The sequence below is a fragment of the Strix uralensis genome, chromosome 4, assembly GCF_047716275.1.
Source record: "Strix uralensis isolate ZFMK-TIS-50842 chromosome 4, bStrUra1, whole genome shotgun sequence".
Classification (NCBI taxonomy): domain Eukaryota; kingdom Metazoa; phylum Chordata; class Aves; order Strigiformes; family Strigidae; genus Strix; species Strix uralensis.
The window spans coordinates 71,334,935-71,347,909 of NC_133975.1; the positions used below are offsets into that span (position 1 = coordinate 71,334,935).

General features: G+C 36.7%; 1 protein-coding gene across 11 annotated transcripts in view; it reads left to right on the forward strand.

The window, feature by feature from the left end:
* The window catches only part of BLTP1 (bridge-like lipid transfer protein family member 1), a 124,104-nt gene extending 111,129 nt beyond the window's left edge, over positions 1-12,975 (forward strand). For 8 of the 11 annotated variants that reach the window (XM_074867245.1, XM_074867254.1, XM_074867252.1 and 5 more), the window contains 12 exons: positions 1,006-1,143; positions 1,502-1,762; positions 2,891-3,041; positions 3,315-3,472; positions 3,994-4,186; positions 4,368-4,585; positions 5,226-5,477; positions 6,034-6,237; positions 7,324-7,518; positions 8,398-8,532; positions 11,115-11,280; positions 12,219-12,975. In XM_074867245.1, the coding sequence (XP_074723346.1) occupies positions 1,006-1,143; positions 1,502-1,762; positions 2,891-3,041; positions 3,315-3,472; positions 3,994-4,186; positions 4,368-4,585; positions 5,226-5,477; positions 6,034-6,237; positions 7,324-7,518; positions 8,398-8,532; positions 11,115-11,280; positions 12,219-12,435 (2,288 nt within the window). In that variant the 3' untranslated portion in view covers positions 12,436-12,975. The remainder of the gene's footprint in view (positions 1-1,005; positions 1,144-1,501; positions 1,763-2,890; positions 3,042-3,314; positions 3,473-3,993; positions 4,187-4,367; positions 4,586-5,225; positions 5,478-6,033; positions 6,238-7,323; positions 7,519-8,397; positions 8,533-11,114; positions 11,281-12,218) is intronic. The other 3 variants (XM_074867247.1, XM_074867256.1, XM_074867253.1) reach the window with 1 other exon arrangement.

Below are 12,975 nucleotides of genomic sequence, written 5' to 3' on the forward strand. Positions count from 1 at the left end.
GATTCTCACTGCTGATTCATCTCTTTGTACATTTTATAACAGAGATGAACTAGTATAATAATAGAACTTCATGTTAAATTTATACCCAAAGTTGGTTAAGCTTTCAGTTGGACCTAGTTTGGTAAACACTAACCACCCATTTTCATAGTCCTCTCATCAGAAACAGATATTTCACAGCTCCCTTTTGTTACCTGAATAGGACAAAATCTTGTACAGACACTTGCCCTGTTTTTCTTTTTTTATATGAAGACTAGAAATAATCTAGCTTTCATGCAATGTCCCCATAGAAGGAAAAAAAAAAATCCGTGGATTATGTAGCACAATTAAATATGGTATTACAGAGATGATATACGGTGCTCATTAAAAATGACAGCTGAATCTCCTAGATCACAAGATGTCTTCTTAGTGTTTTTCTTGTTTTGGGGTTTTTTTTTTTAGTCTGACATTTGCTGTGTGTTATTATCTTAATTCTGGCTGCAGTGCTGCACGTCTAACTTGGTGATGCAGTTCTGCAGTCTGTGTTCAGTTACTAGCTGCCAAATTTCACCACCTTGCCACCTGGTGCCTATGAAGCTACAGTAAGAGCTGGACTCCTGAATACTCAACCTTGATCTAAAAGTGGGGTTTAAAGATTTGATATTTATTTATTTATTTCCCCCCACTGCACATGGGAACCTGACTTACTGGGCAAACAGCAGAATGGTTGTGATTAATCTGTCATTACAGCCCTCAGATGAGGAGTCTGAGGCACGTACAACACAAGCAGGACCCAACATCAGTTACATTCTTAGGTTCTATCTTGCCTTTATGAAATGTGTTTGTAACTAATATTGGATTTGGAAAACTGGCAACACCTCAGGAAAACTGTTTTTCCTTACAGCAGAGACTATACTGTTAGGTAAAGAAGTATTTTACTATACTGAACACTTATTAATTAGATTTACTTACCAAAACCTGTTACTACTGAGTGTCTACAGTTGCGTGTATATGCTTGTTCTTTTTCAGCTGTCTGTGATATAGGATCTGCTTCTTTTAAATATGATATGCGCCGACTCAGTGAGATTCTAGCCTTTCCAAGGGCTTGGTACAGGAGAAGCATTGCTAGACGGCTTTTCCTAGGTGATCAAACAATAAATCTGCCAGGTAAGCTACTGCTTCTTATCATGAAAAATCTTTTTGTACAAGGGGTTATAGTAGGAATTTTATAAACACTTATTACCTGTGTATTATTACATATGTGACTAGATATAAAAGTATTATAATTTACTCCATATGCAGTCACTCCAGTAAGTTTAATAGAAAACCCTAGAAAGAAGAAATGGAAAATTTCTGAAGTAGGTCATTGAATTGTTTAAAGATCTTATATTAATGAAGACAGTAGAAAACCATTAGTTATGACAAATGAAATATATTTTGACACAGTCCAAATACTTCTTGGGAGGATATTTTTAAACAAAAATTAATTAGTCTTCCTGCCTTTCATGTGCTGCTTTTTTTCTAGTAGCATCGGGTCCTGGAACACCAGATTCAATTGAAGGGGTAAGCCAGCATCTTTCTCCTGAATCATCACGGAAAGCATACTGTAGGACATGGGAGCAGCCCTGCCAGTCTGCTTCATTTACACACATGGCACAATCACCTAATGTTTTTAGTGAACATAATGCAAGCAGCAGTATGTCACCTGGGACAGCATCTCATAGCTTAAAATCTCCAGCTGTTACAAGATCCAGGAGTGTGTCTGACTCTTCAGTGCCTCAGAGAGGTTAGTAGACAATGATTTCTTTAGGTTTTTTAAGTATTTCCATCAGTTTTAAGAAAAAAGCATGTCATTACTGCTTTGTAGAAAGTAACTGTAAATATTCTTTTCCACTATGCCTGGGAGTGGAGAGTCAATGGCTTAGAGAGAGAAAAATGTGGATGAATCAAAGTGTAGTTTGTTAGCATACTTTCTATAAAATTGCAGTTTTTTACTAGAGCAGGAGTTGTTTATCTGGGATTAGATGCGTTCTCCAGCTTAATTTGATTGCATTGTCATCTTGGCTCTCTATTCTCATCCAAGCAATTACTGCTCTACTAGCAGAGGGTCAACATCACAGCTCACAGGTGAGGTCAGTTACTTCACTTCATCTGAGACTTTGGGCTCATACTAAGAGGTCTAAATAAGGGTAGTTTCATATATAAGAAATAAAGTAACTTTTAATCTCTTTTACTACAAATGTTTTTGTATTGTATCTTATAGGAGTGTAGTACTGGCTGTGTGGAATATTTATGGCATTAGCTATATATAGGAGATTTAGAAGTACGGTGCGTATTTTAGGCTAGGAAAAATATCTGAGAAAAGAAAGGGGAGGTATTTTGTCAGTTTAGAACACAAGCAAGATGTTATATATGAACAGTTTTTAGAAGACACAGTTGGAGAAAGATTTATGGCTGGTAGAGTGGCTTGTTGATAGGAGATGCAATTTTGCACAGGCTTATAAGAGTATTGCAATTTTTGTGAGAAGAGCAAGGAAAACCCTAATACTTGAAATTCTGACTTGGCACTTGTGCAAATAACTGCTGAATATTAAATACTAATAATTCATTTTCTGAATACACTGGTATTTTTAAACAGCTAAATAATGTAAAATATGCTCTTGCATGACTGACCGCAAATTAAAAATAATTTCTCTTAAAGATATTGGTAAAAATAAATTTGTAAAATGAATCAATTCCTATGACAAAGCAATGCATATTGCAAATCCTGTAGTTCTCACCCTCACTCGTAGTTTTCGGACGCTCCTTAAATAGGGTGTTGGTTTTTCCTTTTGTAATATGTACAATGGATATATTCTGGCAGTTTTTCCTAGCATGTGGAATAATTTAAATTTCTGTCTACTTTTTGGTTTAGATACTCTCTCAAAAACATCAACTCCATTTAATAAGTCAAATAAAGCTGGAAGCCAGCAAGGAACACCATGGGAAACACTGGTTGTATTTGCTATGAACCTAAAACAATTAAATGTTCAAATGAATATGAGCAATGTAATGGGCAACACCACGTAAGTATAAAACAAGGTCAAGTATGTTTTAACAGACAGTGTTGTTTCGGGGGAAAAAAAAACCCACGGACTGTTTTCAGTCTGTTTGTCTTCTAGCTTTACAAGCCTAACTTTTTCAATTTTGAACAGTAAAGCCCTTCATGAGTACTGGTAGATGCTTAATCCTGAAGTCACATATGCCTAACCACATTATTTACTGCTTTCCAGTAAATAATTTTCAGTTTCTCTTTTGACAGCCTGGAAAACTCTTGTCTATTTTCACCTCTGTTCTAGGTGGACCACCAGTGGTTTGAAAAGCCAGGGTCGTCTGTCTGTGGGTAGTAGCAGAGATCGGGAAATTAGCATGTCTGTTGGCTTGGGACGATCACAGTTGGACTCCAGAGGGGGAGTTGTTGGAGGTACCATAGATGTTAATACCCTGGAGATGGTGGGTAAGTTGGAAAGCTGCCTGGTATTAGTATATGCTCCAGACAATAAATGTGAAAAACTAAAGATTATACACAGTACCTTGCTTTGTAAACCTGCTAGGATATAAAAACTTTAGATTCTTACTTGTGTATTCTGACTATGAAACACGCTTCGAATTGAAGGGATAGCCTTCTGATCAAGGGCTGATTCAGTCTCAGGATTGCTCTAAAATTACACTATTTAGTTGTGCAGCCCCCCAGCCCTCTTCAGCTGTCTGGACAGATGGCAACTGAAAACTCTGATAGCATTTCAGCTCCTCCTAGAATTTCAGAAGTGCTTACAGTCTGGGAAATGCAAAACTGCCTTTGGAAAGAGGCGAGGTGTTCTGGTCCTACACCAGTTACGACCTCCCCAGGCATCTGGTAAAGCCAGTGCTTTCTCAGTCCCTCTGTATCACGTGGATGACATAAGGGTGATATGACTGAAAAAGCTGATTTTCTTATCTTTAATGATGTATTTCTGCGTTGCTTTGGTTTTATTTCAGCTCATATTTCTGAACACCCAAACCAACAGCCCAGTCACAAAATTCAAATTACCATGGGTTCTACTGAAGCACGTGTTGACTATATGGGGTCCAGTATCCTAATGGGAATCTTCAGTAATGCTGATCTTAAACTACAGGATGAATGGAAAATTAATCTGTATAACACTTTGGACTCAAGCATCTCTGATAAAAGGTAATACTGTTGGAAATGTATAATGTTTGATAAGGTCAGATTCTGCCTGTATGTCTTGTGTCCAGTAATGCTACCCAAAGAAATGTGTCTGCTAGAAAGCAAAGGGTTCATTGTGAGGTTTTTTTGATTGTCAGTAGGAAATGGATTAACTGCTAATCTTCTTGCTGTTTTTAATATCTAGTGAGATATTTGTCCATGGAGACTTAAAATGGGATATCTTCCAAGTGATGATTTCAAGATCAACTACACCAGACCTAATAAAAATAGGAATGAAACTCCAGGAGTTCTTTACTCAGCAGTTTGATACAAGCAAGCGAGCTTTGTCAACCTGGGGACCTGTTCCTTATCTCCCTCCCAAGACAATGGCCAACAACTTAGAGAGAAGCTCACATGAGCAACGTAAGTGGTACAAAAAATATTATACTTCCCGAGTAGGACGTTTTAATTGCAAAAATTCATCTGAGCAACTTTATACATGCAACTATATCTATTTGACTTGAAATAGTTTCTTCAGTACTTTTTTCCTGTAAATTTGGGCTGGCAATAACCTTTCAGCAAAGAATGCAAATATCTCGAGTACCCTGCTCAACCTGGGGCACAATAGTGAACTAAATTATGTTATTTTTAGGTTTTAGTTGTAGTTTTGTTTAAAAAATAAAAAATCTTTTTTGCCATTTTCAAACTATTTCAATAGAGTTGAAATAATTTTCAAAGTCTATTTTGAAGTCTATTTCATAAAAAAACATTTCTACTTGGAGTAGCAGTGAAAGTGTAATGTTACTCTTACTTTCTATTAATCATGAGCTGAAACCATAATTTGTCTGAACACAATGAGTCATTGATTTTCAAGTATGCTTGTTCAGGTACTCTTAAGCTACAACCACCTTACATCACAAAGATGAAACGGTGTCAATGAAAAAGATTAGAAAATATCGCCCGTAATTCTATACTTTATTAAAAATATAAATACAGCAGCTATCTTTTCTTTATCTTTCTCCTTCCTAAAGTTTGTTCTTGCTATTGCATGTTTACTTTCTAGTGCTGGATGCAGCCCATCATCGCCATTGGCCAGGAGTTTTGAAAGTGGTGTCTGGGTGCCATATATCCTTATTTCAGATGCCACTGCCAGAAGATGGAATGCAATTTGGAGGATCCATGAGCCTGCATGGAAACCATATGACGCTGGCTTGTTTTCATGGACCTAATTTCCGCTCAAAATCATGGGCCTTGTTTCACCTTGAAGAACCCAATATTGCGTTTTGGACAGAAGCCCAGAAAGTTTGGGAAGATGGTAATTTAAACCATTTCCTCACTTCTCTAAATTCCTTTTAAATGAGTTTTAAGAATGTGTTGATAACATAAGAAGAAATCAAAGAAAAATTTATTTTATGTCTGAATCAAGATTATTTCCCAAAATATACCACTTAAAATAATAATCTGTTGCCTCTCCATCTTTACCACAATTTGCTTTATCTGTGGAATAATGCAGAGTACACTTTCAAATATACTAGATATGTCCCTGATAATATGCCCACAACATGGATTGTCTGCCTTGTTAATTGCATGTCTGTGCTTATGTAGTCCTTTGTTTCTGAATGATGAATTTTGATGGTCTTACTGCTTATATTTGTCTTCATATTGAGAAGATTTTACTGTCTGTAGCTACTGAGGATTTAATTTTTCTGTTGTTTGCAAGTTTTATACCAGTTTTTAACACCACGGGCATACTAATTATGCATGTTAAATACCAGTGTGAGGAGAGTAAGAGGAGAAATCCTACTACCCTTAACAAGCTTCTTTTTCCATTTTTTTTCTTTCACCCCATGCCACCCACACCTTCACTGCAGGTACTAGTGAACACTCCACATACATTGTGCAAACCCTGGACTTCCATTTGGGCCATAACACCATGGTCACCAAACCATGCGGAGCCCTCGAAAGCCCTATGGCAACAATCACAAAGATAACAAGGCGCCGCCACGAAAACCCCCCACATGGAGTCGCCAGTGTGAAAGAGTGGTTCAATTATGTTACAGCCACAAGGAATGAAGGTTAGATTCATGTTCATTAAGTTTTGGGATTGGTCTGCTTGCCAGGCAGTGCAGATGGTGCTGTTTAAAAACTGCTAAATTTCAAGTGGGCTACGCGGAGAAGGGAATTTGAAATAATGGAAGTTGTTTCTTCTTGAGAACCTTATGGTGAACTGTGGAGTGAAGCACAGCAATATGCTGAACAGCTGGAAGTGTTCCTGAGCTATGTCCTTTTTCAAACTGTGCAGTAAAGCTCCATTAGTGTACAGGATGTTTATGTATCTGGCATTGCAGTTGTTGTAGTCTTTCCCTCTTTCACTATATGCAAAAAATTTTCTTGTTTCACGTCCAGTTGTGATCTTGTAACATGAGGATATATTTCATTGTATATGAAGGATTTATGGATTAAGTTGAAGTAGGAATGTATTTTAGGCTTCTGTTACCATTACGACTAACACTTGAAAATTACTTGTCTGCCTAAAGTTTTTCAACCTTCAGCTGCTTCTAGGCCTTAAAACATTTTGAGTCATATCTTTAAATCACTGTTAATTGGAAAATAAAACTTTCAAGATAATGTTAAAAGAAATCTTAAAATACAGCTGTCACTATTTCATTCACAAACTGTAGAATCAGTAGATTATATCAATAGAATTTCTGTGAAAGGGTGAATAGCAGAGTATGGCATATAGTGAGAAATGCGCAATGATAGTTTCTTGAAAAAATATTTTTAAATTATCAATATACTAATATTTATTCCTTTTGAAAGACACAACAGGAGGTAGTGGCTGAAGCTCACAAATAGAGGTGCTGTCTGTTAGATATTTTTATGTAGCCCTGTTTTGCTACATCCGGAGCGTTTAAGTTTATAAACTACAACAACATTTGATTGTTTGACCTTTTGTAGCCATGCTTTTGGGAGGATAAAAGGATATAATCATCTTAATAATCATGCACCAGCAGTTTTACAAGGAAATAGTAGCCATTCTTAACTTTTTTGTCTTGTCACAATTTTAAGAACTGAAAACTAATGCAAATGACGTTGCATGTGTACTGTGATAAAAGTCTTGTGACAAAGTTGGATTCAGGAATTTCCTATTGTCCATGTAGAGTTAAACCTGCTTCGAAATGTTGATGCTAACAACCCAGAGAGCAGCACAACAGTGAAAAGTTCAAGCTTGCTAAGTGGCTTCAGAGGTGGATCCAGTTACAACCATGAAACTGAAACCATCTTTGCATTGCCAAGGATGCAGCTGGATTTTAAATCTATTCATGTTCAAGAGCCGCAAGAGCCTTCATTACAAGGTGCAGTAAACATAATTTGTTTTATCTTGATCCAAAGCTATTTCTCAAATCAGGAGTTAAACACAAAGCTACCATGCCGATAAGAGCAGAGCATTTAATCTGAGAATTACTGCTGATCTGTAAGAAAGGATACCATTTCATAATAAAATGTAGAGGGAATTCTGTTGAGAGTGTGAAGCTCTAGTCCAGAGACTGGTTATTATAGAAAAAACTCACTAAGAGAAATTAATAGGAATATTTCAGCTAGGCTGGCTGGTTTTAGGTGGTTGGTTTTCTTGTTTTAATTAAAATATTAAAGAGGAGGGCCATTCTGAAAAAGGGAGTATAAGACAGGAACCTGAATTTTATGCTTTTGTTTTCAAAACATTGTATTCAGACTGCAATAGGAAATGGTGGGAAATAAGACTTTTGATGGTATAAGACATTAACATAGATGTTAATCTTGGCTGAGCTGTGGTTTTACTCCATACCCGGATAATACTGCTAGATAAGTCAACATGTTGGTTTTTGGTTGTTTTTTCAATAGCCAAACTAGCAAAATCTGCCATTAGCTTTTCTTGTCTAAAATCTTGCATTGATAGCATAGCACAAGCTCTAGGTCGACTTTCCACATTGGGGATGATCAAGGTTGCTACATGGTAGTATTTCTTTATTTTCAACATCTTTTATAAAATACCAGAAGTTACTCTGATGGGAAAACTTTAAAAAATGCTGAGGCTGCTAAACACAGGTGTTAATTGTGGTTCTTCCCCTCTTTTGAGTCCCTGATTCAGTAACAGCAGTGTCATTTTCAGATTATGTGTATTTATATTCTCTGTACTTTTATGTATAATGTGTGTACTTCTAAGTGTGTTAATACTATTTTTTATCTGACTGTAGATACAAGTGTTAAACCAAAGGTGGAATGCAGTGTAGTAACTGAATTTACAGACCACATTTGTGTAACTATGGATGCTGAGTTGATTATGTTTCTGCATGACTTGGTATCTGCTTATCTAAAAGAAAAAGAAAAAGGTAAGTTGTTATTTACAAGGTGACGCTCGTCTGACAATCTGCGGTTGTCAGACTATTTGATTGTAAATATTTCACACTTTTTATTAGAGCTGCCTTGTTAAAAAAAGCTAAGCCTAACTTTGCTTCCTCTGTGATCAACAGAAGTAGTATTAAACGTTCTTGAAATCTGGACTTAATGGTATGAAATGATAGTTACCTCTTTCAATCACTGATAAGTGAAATTTAACTGTACAACAACAAAATGTTTTTTCTTGGTTATTTTAGATGGAAAAGCCAAGAGTTATTTTGGCACTTCTCAGAAAGTGCAACATCATTCAGGAAATAGTTGAGCTGATTTTAAGTCAGCTCCTGTAGGGCTGGAAACAGAATAGTTGTGTACAACTTAAAAACCTCATAGTGTCATGCTGACGTGCCACCACTGTGCAGGGAGCTGTACTAGTATCTCTGTGTGGCACTTTGCTACACTGTGTAGGTACAGCAGGTTGTTCAAAAACAATTTTGTCGCCTCCAGTGCAGCACCTACCTGCAGTATGCTGCAGAGAACAGACATATCCTCAATTTCTGTTCCTTACCCACTGCTGATGAGCTTGTGCTAGTTACTCTAAGTCATAATCTTGCTCCTGTTTTGACACCTGATATATAGTTTTCCTTTTTGTAAGACAGTATATGCAGATGAAAACTGTTTTAGTAAGTTACTTTTATTGCAGTCCCTTCATCAATGCAGTTTCTTTCAACTGTATTTTTCTGACTTCAGAATACTTTTCCACATGAATATGTTCAGTTGCAGCATTCAAATTCGACACATTCATTGTTAAGCAATATGTGGTCTTTGCTAAGAGCAGCAAATTGAAGACAAATGAGTTTGATGTAAAGTGCAGCGAACACAGATTGATTTTTGTTGTTGCAGACAAGGTGAATAAACAGTGCGGTCATGAATGACTGACTGTGCTCTATGATTACCTGCATGTGGAAGGGAAGGTCATCGTCTAATGGCTTTAATGCTTTACAAGTACTTATTCCCATGATTATCTAAAACCTACTAAATTAATTAGGAATTGGAAATTATAACAGCACTGTGAGTGTTGATCACAGATAAAATTATTTCAGATGTTACATTTACTATAAGTAGAATAGAATAAAAGAGTATTTCAGTTGGAAGAAACCTACAACTATCATGTAGTCCAGCTGCCTGACCACTTCAGGGCTGACCAGAAGTTAAAGCCTGTTGTTAAGGGCATTGTCCAAATGCCTTTTAAACACTGACAGGTGTGGGGCATCGACCACCTCTATAGGAAGCCTCTTCCAGGGTTTGACCACCTTCTTGGTAAATAAATGCTTCCTAATGTCAAGCCTAAACCTCCCCTGGCACAGCTTTGAACCGTTCCCGTGCGTCCTATCACTGGATACCAGGAGGAGATCAGTACCTCCCTCTCCACTTTCCCTCCTCATGGAAGCTGTGGAGAGCAAATACTATATAATTATCTATTATGTCAGATGAGGTGTCATCACTGAAATTAAAAGCTGCTTATTTGAATTTTTACAACTTCTGATCTTAAAATAAGGTTTTCTGAATTTTGCCACAGCAATCCTGCTCTAGACTTTAATTTCTGTACTTTACTCTTGTGGCAGCCTTTAAAGAAATATGTGACACAGTCATGTATGTGAAAGTCACATACTTTGTTTTTCTGATGTGTGTCAAATTCAATGTTGTGCATAGTAGTTTGCACTCATTACTGAACTGTATAGAAAATGTAATACTTATTCATGTGATGCAACATGTTGTGATGTATAAACGTAACTTATATGATGTAGAACACCTTAAATTAAGTATTTTGAAATTTTATTTTTATAACTAATCATATCAAAATCTGTTTACATGTAATTGTATACAGCTCAGCTAGCAGTGCTTCCTAAAAGCACTTTATAGTAAAATGTCCAACAGGTGAAGAAACTAATAAAAGGGGAGGATAACTATTTTTGGTGGAACTTTGTCAAGCTGTCTTAAATCAAAATTCAATACAAATTCACAGATTTTTTCTTTTTTTTTTTATGAAATATGTTGTTTGGAAGAGCAGGAGCTGCTGTTCCTTTTCTGTATCCCAGGACTTAAACTGAAGTAAGATCTGCGTTCAGATCCTCTTGATGCCTTTGGACAGAGCTTTAACTTAATTATTCCCCCACCATCCTCCTCTTCCTCAGAGACTACTCTCTCAATCTAAAGAAATATTCTAAACTAGGAGCACGTCTGAATTTTGCTTAGGGAACGTAATATGCTTTGTTGAATGCCATGACAGATTTGAAAGCAAGCCCCTCTATATGGATGTGTTGGGCTGACAGAGAGAGGGAAGAATCCCACATTCCATTGTTATCCAGTGCCTATTACAGTTTTCACAGCATAGTTTTTACTAGCACTTTGTTCAAACCAAAACTGTTTGCCAGAAATTCTGTAAAGCTGAAACACAAGGTGGTGTTCTCTTTCCCTGAGATTTGTGCTTTTGTTTTATTTAAATGCTGTACAAAGAGAATACAAGTGAGATGCTCATGACTGACTGGTGTGGGCTTTTCCTCTTTCCGTTTTGTAGCAATTTTTCCTCCTCGCATTTTGGCTGCTCGTCCAGGGCAGAAGAACTCAGTTGGTGTTCTTGAGGACAGCTCCACTGACAAAGAGGCAGAGGAAAGCATTACGTACACTACAGTTGACTGGAGAGAATTTATGTGCAATACTTGGCATTTGGAACCCACGCTCAGGTAACGAGCAGGCTGATCTGCAGTCTGTTAATGCATTTTATCTGTGGGTACTGTCCTGCAAACGACAAGTGTTTCCAAGTTGATGCTGTTCAGCCCCTAAGAGGATCAATCATATGGATGCTGTTACACATCTGTCTTCGGCTATTAGGGCTGCTAGGAAAGATACCTGCTACAGGACATGACAGAAGATGGATAAGGCAATTATCTATTGCATCAGTTAATTTCTAGATTAGAATTTATTCAGATTAAAGGTACGGTTGGAGGCTCTTCAAATTTAGGATACAGTAAAATTTAAACTCATTAAGGACAACAGATTATTGTGTTTGACTCTGTCCTACAACAGTCCATTCTCTTTCTGCCATATAGTTTTTCATCTTGCAGTTTTCCATTTTTAGCATTCCAGTTTTAGTTCTTTAAGCAGTCACCTTAAAATAAAAAAGCACTATATATTAGTTGCTATATGGCAGTTGAAATTTGGCACAAAAGAAGAGTGTGTATAGCAGCAACTCGCTGCTCTCAATATGCACTTCTAATCACTGAAAATGACTCTTCTCTGCGTCAGTGTTTGTTTGGTTTTTAACCTCTGCTGCCACTGCTGGAGCACTTCATTCACCTATCAAAATGTTCATTCACATATCAAAACAACACATCAACTCAGGCCAAACAACTCTTGCCAGTTGGCATTTTGTGTTAGCAGTAATAATAAACCAATTTAAACATGGTCTGGAGGCAGCCCAGTGTGGTTTTTTGCTTCCTTGAGGAAAGGATGTTCCATTGGTCATCTTCAGCTTATCTGTATAAATTAAGTTTGAAACAATGGCTGTTAGACTTAAGTTGGTCAGAAGTAACAATGGTAAAAATGGATGCTTGGTTTCTACAAACGCCAGTTGCTATATTTATATATTTGAGATGGAGATCCCTCATTATTGTTTTTTTAGATTAATATCCTGGACTGGGAGAAAAATTGATCCCGTTGGCGTTGACTACATCCTCCAAAAGCTGGGCTTTCACCATGCAAGGACTACTATTCCAAAGTGGCTGCAGCGCGGTGTCATGGATCCTTTGGACAAAGTTTTGTCGGTCCTGATAAAGAAACTTGGTACTGCACTACAGGATGAAAAGGAAAAGAAAGGAAAAGACAAAGAAGAATACTAGAAGTATAATGTGACAACCATAATTCCGTTTGATTTTATCAAAGTGTTTTATTATATTTTAAGAATTTAAATATGGTTTAAAGAGAAACCTAACAGCTTTTTGCTACTCTATTTAAAACTTACATTGTGAGTAACTGTTTACTGTGGTACATGATACCATTCTGTATCTGAAGTTATTGCATGATGATGACCAATGTATATTCTGTGAAGGAATAGCTGGAACACTGTAAATCTGCTCCTCGGCGTCCACTGTTTTATTATGTGCAATATGATTCCTGCATCTTTAAAATACTTGCGGATTAACTGTGAATTTTCATAAACGTTATTTGCCATAACATGAACCCCTCGTTGATGTGACTGGTAATTGATTTGTTGATGTAGACTTGTGTAAATTATATATATATAACTTATGAAACTGTGATTGCCTTAGTGCTAAAAATCATTAAGTTTATTACACTTGTAATAAAATTTAACTACTGTACAGGGCAGCTTTTTTTTTTGTTCGACTTCCTTGATTAAAAAAAAAGTGTTTTAAGTGGAA